General features: G+C 37.4%; 1 protein-coding gene across 16 annotated transcripts; it reads right to left on the bottom strand.

The window, feature by feature from the left end:
- Positions 1-373: 373 nt before the first annotated feature.
- On the bottom strand, positions 374-15,190 carry LOC147873445 (uncharacterized). Of its 16 annotated transcripts, none has more exons than XM_087350820.1 (7): positions 13,281-13,421; positions 12,779-12,901; positions 11,072-11,355; positions 10,420-10,554; positions 9,387-9,476; positions 6,894-7,064; positions 374-2,666 (listed from the first exon to the last, which is right to left on the bottom strand). In XM_087350820.1, exons 5-7 carry the CDS (start codon positions 9,474-9,476, stop codon positions 1,905-1,907), a joined length of 1,023 nt encoding a protein of 340 aa, XP_087206946.1. In that variant the 5' UTR covers positions 10,420-10,554; positions 11,072-11,355; positions 12,779-12,901; positions 13,281-13,421; the 3' UTR covers positions 374-1,904. The 16 variants fall into 16 exon arrangements, with proteins under 16 accessions (XP_087206946.1, XP_087206943.1, XP_087206944.1 ...); XM_087350817.1 differs by having other exon boundaries at positions 12,779-12,915; positions 13,281-13,405; XM_087350818.1 differs by having other exon boundaries at positions 11,072-11,373; positions 12,779-12,915; positions 13,281-13,405.
- Positions 15,191-15,535: the final 345 nt, after the last annotated feature.

Below are 15,535 nucleotides of genomic sequence, written 5' to 3' on the forward strand. Positions count from 1 at the left end.
GAAGTCACGATTTGAATCCGTATTTTTCCTGCGTGGAATTAAAATTTCGCTGGTTTACAGTCCAGGGCCCACCACGGCCTTTCCCACTGTCGCAATGCCTCAAACTCGCCGTTGCTCTAGTAGAAGAAAAAGAACAAATTAAAGCGAGCCATAAAAAGAAGGCTCATAACCATGTTCACCAATGGACCACATCCTGAGCCACATGAATCCACACTCAAACCTCCCACCCTGCTTCATTAAGATCCATCTACATCTTTCAGGTTTCCTAAAAACTTTGTTGTAACAGCATAAACCAAATACAGAAATAACAGACGAACAGGTCTTACATTCCAGCATGGAATACTTTTAGAACAGGTTCTTTGTGATTCTGAACTGGTCTTAGCATTCATTTATTGAAAGTGCAACTGAGTTACTCTAGATGTTACATCACTCCTACAAAGATACAAACACAGCAAATAACACATTGTATGTATAATCAAACACAAAGTTTATCAACTTCCTTATGTACCTATTTTCTGCTGCGTACTTAACTATTTACGCTGCCAACAACAGCAAACAACGTCATATTTCAGGCTCCCAGAGTAGCAAGTATTAGACGACCATCTTCGTGAATGTAACGTCATGTAGTCTGGAAGAAAACTGCAAGAGTTTCAGATTACTTTGCTGCCTCCATCTTCAGGGCAGAGGCAGCTATCAACGACAAACTTCTACAAGACCACATGGCATAACATCCCAGAAGACAATCATCTTCAAAAACAAAATATTGCTTGCATTCAGCTGTCAGATAACTCGAGTTCCTCTACAGAGGATATGGACCCAAAATGACATACTGTAAATAAAAATCAGCTTAACTCTGACCTCTGAATGTACAACTACATGCTTTATGTACTGTCTGGAGTATGAAGAAATGTCTGTTACATAAACAATTAATCTTCCGATGGGCATTCTTTAAAAATACATAACAATACAAAATTCCCAGTCTTATTTTCAGCCAAGGCCCTGGGTAAAATTACGCACTTACATTTTACTCATAAATTAATAAGTCTATTGTGTTTACCAATAAAGATTACACAGCAAGTAATTTTATCAAGATTAACAACATATTATGCACAGAGGAGCTAAACAGAACACAGAGGAATATAACTCAATAAAAGAAGCACTGTCCTATTAATAACAAAGTAAAAACCAGTGGCGGCTCGTGAGTCCGAGCAGTGGTAGTGCTGCGCAAAGCAGAAAAATCAGAATAGTTTTTCAACACATAACAACATAAATAAATTTACATCAGGAGAAAACCTATACGTGCTCAATGATGTTTTGACTATTCCTAAGTTTGGAAGAGGATGGCCATAATTTTTTACATCGCTTTTTTCAGTCAAAGACAATTTAGAAAAAGTAATTTGCTGTAAATAAGATGCACTTCCTTTGCTCATTATCATTATCAGAGCAAAAAATAGTCAGCACACAGAATTATTCAACACTCATTAACAATAACCACGAAACCAGTCTAAACCACGCGGTAACGGGCAAGCGTGTTTACTGTAAGCCGGCTGAGGGGACTGCAGCTCTGATTCGTACTGGAACAGTGAACTACCCTCACTCCACCTCACAACTTTGGACCGGCCAGCCGCGCTGAAATCCTTGCAGCCGGATGATAGCCCCGTTCTGCTTCGCACTCCTCGCCCGCGGACTTATTGTCAGTTCAGCCGATTAGCAGATAATGACAACGTAAGGGGCAATATTAAAAAAATGATACAGAGGAAACAAAGTGTTACAAATTATAAACACAAAAATTAATTTTTTCAATTTTTGAAAAATTATAAGGGGTGTTGGAGCTCCATGTTACATGCTCTAATGTTTCTTCAGACGACTCCACTGACGGAATGATCTGTCACACACATCACTGGTTATGACTGTAATAAAAGGTGTGTCTTCAGACTACTTTTCTGAGTGAATGATTTATTACACAAGTCACAGGTAAATGGACGCTCTCCACTGTGTATGACTTGATGGTGTTTCAACTGAGTCTTCCGAGTGAATGATTTATTACACACGTCACAGGTATATTGACGCTCTCCACTGTGTATGACTTGATGTTCTTTCAGATGACACTTACGAGCAAATGATTTATTACACACGTCACAGGTAAATGGACGCTCTCCACTGTGTATGACTTGATGTTCTTTCAGCTGAGTCTTCTGAGTGAATGATTTATTACACAAGTCACAGGTATATTGACGCTCTCCACTGTGTATGACTTGATGTTCTTTCAGATGACACTTACGAGCAAATGATTTATTACACACGTCACAGGTAAATGGACGCTCTCCACTGTGTATGACTTGATGTTGTTTCAGATTATTCTTCCGAGTGAATGACTTACTACACACGTCACAGGTAAATGGACGCTCTCCACTGTGTATGACTTGATGGTGTTTCAGCTGACTCTTCTGGGTGAATGATTTATTACACATATCATACAAAAATGGCCGCTCACCACTATGTACACGTTCATGTATCTTCAAATCATGAGGGAATGGATATTCTCCACTATGTGTGAGCTGATGTCTCTTTAGAGCACTTGGAGAAGAGAATGTTTTACTGCATACATCACAGGAATTGGGATGTCCCCCACCATGCTTAACTTCATGTTCTTTCTGAGGACTCTGCTGAAGAAAAGAGATGAGAATTATGATAAACTTATCATAAAAAAGAAGAAGAATGAGTTTCAAAGCAACATGATAGGTTTTTCTACCAAATCCCATTACCTCACCCAAAGTTAGTGGAGGGCATGCAAGAATTTGAAGTCCACATTGCAGTTTACAACGGTTAATTCACTGAGGTATGTGACATAATCTGGAGCCCCTGACCTCAAACTTCAGCCCCCAATTTAACATCATACTCAAACAATAAATGCCAAGTCACTCAGTTATCTTGGTACTTACTCTGTACCAGGTTGGATCTGAATTCCATAGTAAACACATCTTTTTACACAGTGGGACAGCTACATGTAAATTTGTTGGTTCAATCACTTGATGGCTACTTACAGCAAGAGATTAAATATTTTGAAGCCCCTGAATTCAACCCATGGTCTTCCATCGCATAATGTGTTCTATCTTTGAATGGTAGGTCACTGTATTAAAAGGTAAGCACACAAACTTGGCAAATACGAGGCGCGTCCCAAAAGTAAGTTTCCCTGGGGCCGTTTACAGAAACAAAACACAATTTCATGGAAATATTTATTGCAACAGATACAGCAAGTGTCCAGCTATTTTTCAACATATTCGCCACCGGAATTGAGACATTTGTCATACCGTGGGACCAACTTTTGAATACCAGTGTCGTAGAAGTCTGCCGCCTGGGATTGGAACCACTGTGTGACAACCATCTCCGCCTCTCTGTCATTCTCAAAACACTGACGCTGACCGGACAGGAATTTCTTGAGGTGTAGGAAAAGATGGAAATCACTGGGAGCGAGGTCCGGGCTGTAGGGTAAATGATTAAACACCTCCCAGCTGAACTCCTGCAGGAGACTTGCTGTCCGTCGAGCCGTGTGCGGCCTAGCGTTATCACTGACCGCACTTCACAGTCGGCGGGAGCTGGAATAAGAACCTCCATCTTCAACAGCTGCAACGATGCTACTGTGAGAACGCGGGAAGTACCGTTAGTGCATGCGCCATGCTACGTCATTGCTCTATCACGTATGCACAGTCGCTTCGCTCAATATAAGGTTTGCTAGCTGTGGGACGAGTGGGAAACTTACTTTTGGGACGCGCCTCGTATAATACTCTAGATGCAGTGGGATAGGAAGATGTACAATTACTAGTTCATTTAGTTCCTTGATAATTGTAACAAAAAGTTGGGTTTCTGGTCAGGCCTGAACTCGGACACATATCAAATGGACTCCTTAATGACAGCACGGTACTTAAGAGGTTCAAAAAATAATCTCTAATGCACAGAATAGAAGAAAATCATGTATGCCAACTATCCCTGGATTCTCAACCTATATCATAACATACAAACTCAAGTTCTTTGTATCCAGCCAGACTTCTTATTAGAAAACCTATAGCAAAATGATTGGGCTTTCTGTAACAGGCAAGCAAGAGTTAACCAATCAGAGTCAAAGTATCAAGAAGTGGGGATATATGAAGTCATGATTTGCTAACGAGAACATAAATTCAAAAAAATAACCTAAATAAATAAACCTGATCTTTAGGTTTCTCTATTTGTCAAGAAGAATTCCAGCACAACTTCATGCCTTAATAAGTAACAGAAAACAAATAAAATTATCTGTTCAGACGAAGTGATGTACAGTCTACAGTAATAATGACTGTTCCAATATACTACTTTCCAAACTTTATAGTTGAACTACCAAGATGACCACTTCTTAAAAGTTTTAATTTTTATAAAAACATATTTCCACCAATTTCATGTTCAAAACATTTAGAAGAAACTGTAAGTCTTTTCTTTATCGGTCATTTCTTGGAAGAACGGTCTATGTATAAAATTTACATAACGTGTCAATTTATCCGCACACTGCAGAAGCACTTACAGAAAACATTCGACAATTCATTTCGGCAATATCCCAAGAAGAGCTCCATCGAGTATTTTGAAACATGCTAACGTGGTGTGAAGCTTGCTTGCTTGCAAGCACAAGGAAGTCACTTAGAACATCTTTTGTGATTTAAGGTAAGAACAATTAATGTAATAACATGTCTTAGTGACGAGAAATATTCGTAGTTCACTGTTACTAGCGGCACTGTAACTGATTCGCGGGTCACCCACCAGAGGAACACGCACAACACCCGACCACATCAACAGAGCACCGGCCGACCACGCAATGCAAGCACGACCGCAGCCTCATAAATTGTAGACCCGGTACATGTACATCTATCCTAAATAAGATCTACTGTGAGTACAATCTGGTAATTCAGCATACCATATCCTTACTTCAGAAGGAAGGGGTAGAGACTGAGTATACTGCGAAAACAAACACAGTGGTCTGAATCTATCTGTAGAATAATTATCAGGATCTACAAATGTCTGAAGATCGTCTGTGATACCTTTCATAAGTTAGACACAATTTCTATTTTTCATTTGGATGGACAGACACACACGAGGACAAATGACACTTTAATGGACATATATCCTGTTCATCCTCAATAACTTGATTTGTTATTGGAATAGGATGTTCCTCAATTTTTATGTCTGATACATCCTTCGCTTTTACTCTGATGACCTCATTTCCATCCCGAGACATATCACTGTCTGAAAGAGGTTCATCTTTCACCGAACCCATACAGTTCTGTAAAACCACCATACACATATACAATTATTGTGTTGCAGAAATGTTGTTTTTATAAAACACTTACTGAAAAACAGCATGCCTGTATGGATACATTTGTACATACATACAAACAGATAAGAACATAAATAAAGTTTCTCAAAGCACCTAGTATGAAGATGGTTGTCTTCTGCGTAATCTGACAGAAGTTTACTGATGTTTCAGAGGTGCTTGCTGCCTCTGTCATCAGAGCAATGACACCTTCACCTTGATGAAGTTATATCATTCTAATTTATAAATTAATTTAGTAACAATGAGATTGTCCCACACCGTAGCAGCGCGGTCTGAGGCTTCATGCTTCGGACCGGCGATACAGAATGCTTGCTGGTTCGAGTCTCGGGAGAGAAGAAATTTTCTCATGATCTATCAACCAGTGTATGGGACCGGTGCCAACCCAGCATCGTGAGGAAATTGGGGAGCTACAATGAGTAGCGTATTCCAGTCAGGATAGCTAGCAATGGCTGGGGGTTCGTCGTGCTAGCCACACATCACCCTATATCTATTTCGATGATCCTTCGCTTCTGCTTAGGCATGTGAACATGAGGCCAGCAGTCAACCTAGTCGGCTTTGGCTCTCTGGAGCTGTTACACCACGGATTTAATTTTAATTTAACAATGAGATTGTATGAATGGTAGATTCATCCTCAACAATATTTAATTTTAATGAATATTATTTTACGTACACACAAAAATAATATTCTTTGAGATGTTACTATACATAGAAAACAACAGAATTTGTAGGGACAATTTTATATATAACTAGCTAGATGGCTTATGGAACCTTAAGGTTCATCATTGAAGTAACCATGCTCCATGACTTGGTCAAAAAAATCCAGTCTCCTTCAACTCCTATCTCCCATAGATCCCGCCTGAGATTATCCTCCCATCTACGTCTAGGTCTCCCCAGCGGTCTCTTACCCTCAGGCTTCCCAACCAATACCCGGTGAACACCTCTTGTCCCATCCATGTCCGCTACGTGCCCCACCCATCTCATTCTTCTTGACTTAATCACCCTGATAATACTGAGGTAGTAATACAAATTTTTTAACTCATTAGTATGCAATTTTCTCCATACCCCATCGTCTTCCCTACTAGGCCCAAATATCCGGCTCAATACCCTATTCTAAAACATCTGCAATCTATGTTCCTCCCTCCACACTGCATTAAGGTTAAAGGAAGAAGGAAAGAAAGGGGGGAAAAGACAGCTGGAGAAAACCTTCAAACATTCACAGACCCACAAAAATGAGCATAGAATTCAATGGGAAGAAATAGCATCAAAACAAGGCTTACTGGAAAGTCTGGACAAACTATCAAAGTGTTGTGTTGCAACATCTGTTTAAAACACTTATTGTATTTCACAATATTTAATATCACACATCTTAAGATAAATATAACACAAAACAGAAGCTACATTCGACAAACAGTAAGCAAAAATACAATTCCTTTGCACTAGTTTGCAACGGACACTTCAAGATCTATCAGCAGAGCAGATTTGCTTCATGTGGACAGACAAATGGAGAAGCAATGTATCTAACAATGCTCACACAACTCACCTCATGCTCCGCCTTTATTACTGGAGATGTTATCAAGAGAGGATCCTCCTCCTCTTTCACACCTCCGCCATCCTCAACTTTGATATTGGTGACTTGATTGTCATCATAAGAAGACTTGAGACACGTTCCACTATAAGAATCAGGTACAACTTTCTGTAAATTGATGGAGTCCTGTAAAATAACCATACTCATTATGAGTCTTGACTGTGCTCTCTCACTGCATGAAATGGAATAATTATCAATGCAATTGGACTGAATCAAATTAATAGCAGCTGCAGAACTTCATTAAAGGACACTGAAGATGGTGGAGTTTATTTAAAATTGCTGATTTTCTTGACATGGTCCATCATTTGATATTTTAAAACACGATCAGTGCGTTCTGAGAACTACATCTGCTCTCCTCCCATACAAGGGACTAATCCCAAGGGACTAATACAACTTTTCTATGGGAACCAACAGAATAGGCATTTTCACTTTAAGACAGCAGCAGATCCAGTTCTCAAAATATAGCGGTTTTGTTTTAGAAAATCAAACTGTGGACAAAGTCCTGAACAACAACAAAATTCAATCATAGTAGCTGTTTGATAAAGATTTTCTTCCTTAAACTATCAAAACCATTATTATGAAAAGGATTTTTCTAACACAAATATCACTGTAATAGTATACTCTCCACGTAATATGAAACCAAAGACATCAACATTAGTTTACTTGGCATGTTCATGCCAAAGCAGTGGTAATGCCTGAACTGATTATGGCTTGGTTTATGTAATCAGAAGGTAAAGCACATATTAAATGGTCACTAAACATTGTGTTACAGGGTTTATTCGATAGTTACATGTACACACTAGTAATAAAGTACACACAATAATGAAATTACATTTTGTATGTTTTGGACAGAAATGCTGAGCAGAGCATCACATTAACATTCCTCCCTCCTTGCCCACTTTATATATGAAGTCAAGTTAACTTCTTAAATATTTGAATTATTATTATTATTATTATTATTTATTTGACTGCAAATGGGTTTTTACCCGGTGGCAGTGGTCCTACAATAAGACACAACAACACATAAGACAACAAAAACAATAAGAAACAACAGAACAGTGAGACAGAACAAAACAATAAGACACAAAAAACATAAGACAACAAAAATAATAACAACAGAACAATGAAACAGAACAAAACAATAACACAAAAAACATAAGACAACACAAACAATAACAATAATAAACAACAGAACAATGAGACACAACAAAACAGTAAGACAAAAAGACATAAGACACAACAAAAAACATAAGGCACAACAAGAACAATGAGACACAACAAAGCAATGAGACACAACACTACAGTAAGACAAAAAGACATGACACAACAAAAACAATGAGACACAAAAAACATAAGGCACAACAAGAACAATAAGACACAACAAAACAACACACCACACTCAAAATAAAACAACTCATAATATTACAAAACCATATAACCTAAAGTACATAACTTAAAAATTAATACCAACTAGACATAAGTCAGTAACAGTAATGAATCACACGTTTCATCAGGACCTTCTCTTCACTTCACTACACTTATGAAGCCTTCCCATCCTCACCCCAATTTACCCCCCTTCACTGCACCCACCCATCTATTCCCTTTACTTCACCTCATTTATCACTTTCCTAACCTTCTTCCTAAACGTACTTGGTTTACAGGAGAGAGTCCCTAAAACCTCAGCAGGTAGCTGGTTCCAGAGTTGGATGGTCCTATTTACAAAGGAATATTTTCCGATATCTGTTCTTTGTTTTCTGCTCCTAACTTTCCGAATATGATCGACTCTGCTCAGGTAGTATGGCCTTTGCAATCTGTCACCTATAGCTTTCCATGTCACCTATAGCTTAATTAAATATGTGCCAAACCAATAGAGTAAAGGATAATATTTGGGTATACTGAAACAAATTCAAAAACAAGGCAGAATATGCTATGACACAAATTATTCCTTAATTAAAAGTCTCCATGGCTGCAAATTTATCTCCTTATCAAAGTTTATTATTACACACTCAATTTTAGCTTTCCATATGGAAAGAGTTAATAATGCCAAACAGAAATGACAACACTGTTCTACTATATGAGTACAATTTGCATCAACTTACAAAAGAAATAAAAGATAATCTTAAAACATTCATAGTTCCTGTGAATTGTATAAGAAATTCAATCGCAGGCAGTATTTTCAATACAAAGCCCACAAATTATACAAGATTTTCTAAAATATTTCTCAGTTAGGGCAATATTTAATTTCATATGTTTTAAAATTATGCAACACAAAATTAAAATGGTATTTCACAAAACTAAGCAATAAAATTCAGTCCTCTGGCACCATTTTCAAAGGACACTTCAAAATCCAATCACCTGAATAGAATTGCTTCATGTGGAGATGGACAAGAGACACACAATACGTAATCCTAAATATTTCTTAAAAGTGCATAAAAATGTGAAACTCACTTCATGTTCAGGCTTTATTAATGGAAGTTCTCCTAGAGGATCCTCCTCTTCATGTGTATCTGCAAAATCCTCAAGTTTTATATTCATCATCTGCGAAAGAAGACGTTACACAAGTCTCATTCTATGAACCAGGTACAACTTTAGGTAAAATTAAGTTATGCAAAACCTCCATACCTGATGCCAATCATGACCACGTTTTGTCCACTTACAATTTCAATGTAAAACGTAATCATAACACAATCAGACAGGATAGAGCAAGGATCGATAACCTTTTTGGGTGACAGGTAACTTGGAGGAGCTGATAATTACAGTAAGCATAATAAAATAGCATCTATATATATCTGGACTGAAACAATTAGATTACAACTGTTAACTCATATCCTGTACCAACACCCTCAAGAAGAACTAAAAACATTAAACATTTAAAATGGAATTATTTATTTCTTTACTGAACTAAGCCTGCTGAACAGACTAGTCCCCAGGCAGTCAAGACATTAGCCGCATATACGGAGCCCACAGGTTTACAGAGTGAGTTCAAAGAGCCTGCCACTGGTTGCTAACCTTAGCCACAAGGATCCAGTCCTTGTGCTCATCAACGTATTTCTTTAAGAACTATTTTAATATTATCCTCCAATCTATGTCTTGATACCCCAAGGGGTCTCTTCAATTCAGGTTTTGTAACTGAATACTTGTATGCATTTCTAATGTTTACAATCCCTATTCATCCTCCTTGACGTGAAAACAATAATAATTAACATTTGATGTAGACAAATGATTACAAGTTCCTCATTAAGCAGTCTTCTCCAGTCCCCATTATTTCCTTCACTGTTCCAACTATTGCGCTCTATAATCAACAGTCAAAAAGCATCAATGAATTTTCTTCCCCTAACCCTTTATAGCTGAAGTCGTCTAAATATTATTGAATAATTCAGTCAATACCTGCCTCAAAGAAAAAAGCACAAATTCGCATTACAAAGATCAATTAGTTAACACGTACTGGAAGCCATCTGTAATAAGAAGGCAGCGGCGGTACCTTGTTTAACTTCAGTGTCTTGTTCAAGCGCTGGAAATGCCCAAAAATCACATGGAGCAAGATCTGAACTGTAGGGTGGGTGTTCTACAGGTGGTCCATCGATGTCTGGTATCGCCTCCTTCGCCACATGCACGGCTGTGGAGTCAGTATTAAAAAATCTGACCCTGGCTCCTTCATAAAACCTCAATAGTTATTAATAATGGAAAACCTACTAAAATGGTACATGGTACCACAAAAGGTTTCATCACCACCATGTGGATCATCAGACTACTTTTTAGACTTATAACCTATATACGTCTGATAGTTATTGCAGAAATCGGTTGATTAATAGACAGTTTGTATTCTTAAGGTGCCTGGAGCCAATGTTACAAAGTATTATTAACAGACCATGTGCCTCAATGTGTCGTTGAATCTCACTAAGCTTGAGGATGCTGGCGGCTCACTCGGTAGCGAAAGTGTTCTTAAGAGTTTATAAAGAGGTAGGAGTCGGTACATTTTTACCAACTCCGCAGCCCTGGCCACATGTGCAATATGTGGTCATGCATTGTCTTGAAGCAGACACCACCTTTACGTTGTGAATTCCGGTCACTTCTTTCTGAATTATGTTCCCCAAATGAATTTTAAGTGTATTTGCATAGTAAACACCACTCACACATAGCTTCTGAGGTAGGCAGTGGTGAAGAATAATGCCCTTTGAGTCAGAAAACAATATCAGCATCACTTTTCCAGATGATGGTGCTTCGTCTCCCACTTTGATCGCCTTCAACCACCCTTTTGTATCCATCTTTAAAATGGTTCAACCACTGAAACATTCTAGCTCGGCTCATTCTTTCTGTAACACCTTTAACGTCTCTTCACCACTTTTTCCGAGCTTCACACACAATTCTATTGCACATCTCTGCCTTAAATCATATGAAATGCCATTCTGTTCCACCACTGCAAAACAGGTATTTTCTACAAGAGCTTTCACAGACACACACGATTTGGAAAATGACAATATTTGTATTAATAGCTAAACAAAACAGAACAAGTGCCATCTCGATGAAGGCAACTGAAGATGAGCAGTGTTGCCAATACGATTATATTTCAAACTCCCCTTGTACCTAGGACATACAGCATGACAATATGCCATGATACACAACGCAGTACACTTCCCCACAATAGATGACATATGAAACCCACAACACCAACTGTAAGTGTTAATGCACAACATAATTCTTACAGAGATTTAAATATATATGAATTATTTTTTACATATATCTTTGCAGATCTCATTTACTCCACAGACATCTATTATCACAGAAGATTGTATCAACGGAACACACAGCAAGAAGCAAGATCACAAAATGCAGTAAACATATCTACTTAGGAGGAACCATACCAACCCGACAACATACGAGCATCCAGCCTTAACATGAAGACACAACAAAGCCACGGATGTTTGGAGTTCAGAGGACACTAACAGTGACAGACATGTAATAAGAAAATGGAATTGGAAATATATTTTTCCTTACACTAACTGTTGCGTGTAACCTTTTTAACTACTTTTAGCAAGTCACAGTGGCGTAGTAGTAATTCAGTGTATATAGGGACATATATTATAACCCAATAACACAATAAACAAACTACCACTTCAATACCATTACAGTGTACATTACCAAATAGTTTGTGAGAACAGACACGTTTACTTTAGCTTGTGCTGTTAAAGTAACGAAAGAAAAAATAAAATGGACAGGGTTGTAATTTATGAAAAATACTTCACACCATAATATAAGATTCTGTTCAAACAGGTTTATCATAAGAATTGTAAGTGGAAACATAATATGAATATCAATCTAAAAAAGATGTAAAACAAATTAAATGGAAAATGGAAAGAAATTCGTAGTTGTAAAAATATCCAGATAAACACAATTATTACTATTGTTAACGTCTCTCTCACACACATACACATGCATGAGTGTGTTCGTGCATGCACTCATGCTTTCAAACAAGATACAAATATGAACAAGAGCATTATATTTAATTTGTAACATCTTAGACTGTTTAGTATTTATTTACATTTACTGGGCCACAGTTCTTCTACAAGCCTGAAAAAGGAGTCTATGTTACTTTGTATTACAAATTAAAATAATGAATATATATACATATGTACACTACCCAATTCAGACTGCAATTTTCTATTATTCTTACAGGTCTGGAGCACTACAGGAGCAAATCAGAGTTAGGTTATAAAGGTACAGCAATGTTCTCTCTTTATAACTGTTCCACAGCTAATAATAACTCATATTGTAAAAACAAACAAACACAAGCATGTGTAGAAATGGGCAGAAAAAAAAACTCATCTGAAAGCAATGCTTACCTCAGTTTCATCTTCCTTTATGGAAAGTGCTGATTGTACATTAACCTCATCAGTTACCATGGCAATGCAATCTTTTTCACTTACAACATCATCATTTTCCATTTTGATTATATCCATCTTCTGCTGTTAAATTAAACCTAAATTATAAAATTGTGTTAGATATCTCAAAAATTGAGGGAAATAGTTGTACTCTGAATAATGCATGCCTGACATAACAGCTAAATATAAAAAAATAAATAAAAGTAATTTACATGCACACACTGTGTGCTACGCACGATATTCAATGCTGATTTTAATCACAGTACACATTGAAAGATATATATGAAGTGAAGGGCGCACACAATGAACTTCACTCAGGTATCCTCTTAATCTACATATCTCAAGAACCTAACAATATTGTGTAAACGCTACAAAGTATAAATCAAATAAAACGGAATTTAATGAAACTCTGATCCAATTTTCCACAAATATGCGTCCCCACAAAGCAGTCAAAATCACTCACCACTCTGAAGGTTAACCGAACTCGCATATGATGCACATGGAAACAATCGAAATTCAGCTGCCCAATAAATCGACTGTTGATCCGACTTAGAAATATTTTCAACATTTAAGAAGTCCAGTATGTGAAATGGATTAAAAAAAGAAAGGAAACGTCTAGTCAGTCAATTCACAGAATATTTCGAAAGACGATATAATGCTACATGGCCAACATTTGTAATTAATAGTTTATAATATCTTCAGACAAACCACATCTTTCCTATTTATATTACTCGAACTATCTCGATCTGTTGCCAACATACGGAAAGATGAAATTTAAACACAAGATCTTGAAAGTAATATGAGAGACGTCTCATTCTTTCCTATGAAACAGTCGAATGCATTAAATGATTTACGAAGTACACTTATTACAACTATTTTCATTGAACATCACGTCTGAGTAGTTATCATTTCTGCTTCGTATTCCGGAGATCCCAATTTCAAAACTAGGCCCAAGGACTGGCTGACAAGCTAATCAAGGAATATAGAGAAACGGAATTTTATTTAAAAATTAGCACACAAACAATAAGTTTACACTATAAATGACACTAGTGACCTCAAGTGTTCATCATCAGTGACAAGAAAGAAATCAAATCATATAATGATGATCAATATAGATTCATAAGTGAGCCTCACAGACAGTCTGAATAAACACACACTTTAAAGCTTATTGGAAAACTACCACCTGCTTCAACAGGCAGTAACTTTTCATTTTCTTTTTATGGGTTTTGGAATTTTTTAGCTGTCCAAAGCAAATATTTCCTTAACCACTCGACGTGATTAACCAGTTGAACCTTGTTATGGTAAAGTGTTGTGCTGTCTTTGAATTATGGATTGACTTATAAAATGTTATTTACATGACCTTGGCTTCAAAGTCAAGGGGGTGGGGTTATTTGATAAAATTATAAATTTTAATCCAGTATTTCTTTTGCCAATATTGTACTGCATTCATCAATCCTTGATTTTTACCAGCAAACTGATTCTTACACAGCTCACCTCTGTGCATGGTGCTAGACCCCGCACCAGTTGACAGCTATTCGAGCCAACAGATCTATAAGGCCTTGTGCACAGGTTATTGAAGCACCTGCCACTGACTGAACAAATTTGTAGATTCCTTCAACCAGAGGAAACTCGTATGCTGCAAGAGGAACACTCAATTATTTGCATTTTTTGTTCAAAGCTTGAGGAGGTCACATTCTTCCACCACTTTGTCTATACATTTCATTTCAAAATGTTGGTGTTCTGGGTTAATACTAAAAACAAATATACCATTAATTAAACACAGCATACATAACTTCTATTTCACATCTAACATCTTTCCTTGCAAAGAGAAACATTCTTGATTTTTAATTTTTCCCCTCATTTCCTGTTACCATGTGCCCCACCAGCAGCTAATGACTGCAATGTCTTTTATGATCTCAAGATTTAACAGTGACAAAGTATAATGAATTCTTCCCAGGCTGCCTGCTGTGTCAGGCGGTTGGATAGAGAAAACACCAAAGTTTTAAGAACCAACTTTGTCCTCAGAGTACAGAAATTCATTACCCTGAGGATGAGCACTGCTCCAGCTGTGTACATCATGGCTGATGGCAATTCTAGAAGTTTCATGAGATGAGTTTGTGTGACAATATGGACAATTATGATGGAGAGACAGAAGCTTTTTGTAATGTTTCCAAATGCAAAAATAGCGCAATGGAATTCAGCGATGTTATGGAGGGATCAGAAAAAGTTGACGAGGGAAGTGGAAGATACATCTCGTTCGGAACAGCCAAAACTTTGAAGATAGAAGGAGGTCACTGAAGCCATGGGCAAGGGGACACTGATCGGGCTACTGTTAACAGGTAAGCGCTGAGACGATGACTCCTATAGTAGGGGTAGATAATGAAATCTTCAAAATTTACCGAACCAAATTGTTGAAAAGTTAAAAGTGAACTAGCCTGAGTCAGGAATGTAATGTTTGAACAAATGTAAAATTTCTGTAGTACTTAGTGTTAGAAATAAATGGTGTATAGCCTTAGGGAACAAGTTGTAGCCTCAAGGAAGAAATATCATATCAGCTGAGTACGTTTAAGCTGACTACAGCATCCTCGTGAACTTGACTTGCTCCATTCAAAGGCACGCTACCAACATTTGTAGGACTAAATCTATCCATAAATCACACCATTACAGAGAGAATGAGCAGAGATCGACTGAAGCAGAGTCGTAGTTAGGCATAAAAGG

Source organism: Zootermopsis nevadensis, unplaced genomic scaffold, assembly GCF_977971745.1.
Source record: "Zootermopsis nevadensis isolate Lab colony 2312 unplaced genomic scaffold, Znev_1.0 Znev_ptg000017l, whole genome shotgun sequence".
In the NCBI taxonomy this organism is placed as follows: Eukaryota; Metazoa; Arthropoda; class Insecta; order Blattodea; family Termopsidae; genus Zootermopsis; species Zootermopsis nevadensis.

Bases quoted from the DNA above. Each gene is read 5' to 3' on its own strand.
- LOC147873445 (XM_087350805.1), bottom strand. From the start codon at position 13,385: ATGTTGAAAATATTTCTAAGTCGGATCAACAGTCGATTTATTGGGCAG. The intron at 12,902-13,280 runs GTGAGTGATTTT...TTAATTTAACAG, and splicing joins TTCGGTTAACCTTCAGAGTG to CAGAAGATGGATATAATCAA. The intron at 7,065-9,386 runs GTGAGTTTCACA...GTTATTTTACAG, and splicing joins TAATAAAGCCTGAACATGAA to GACTCCATCAATTTACAGAA.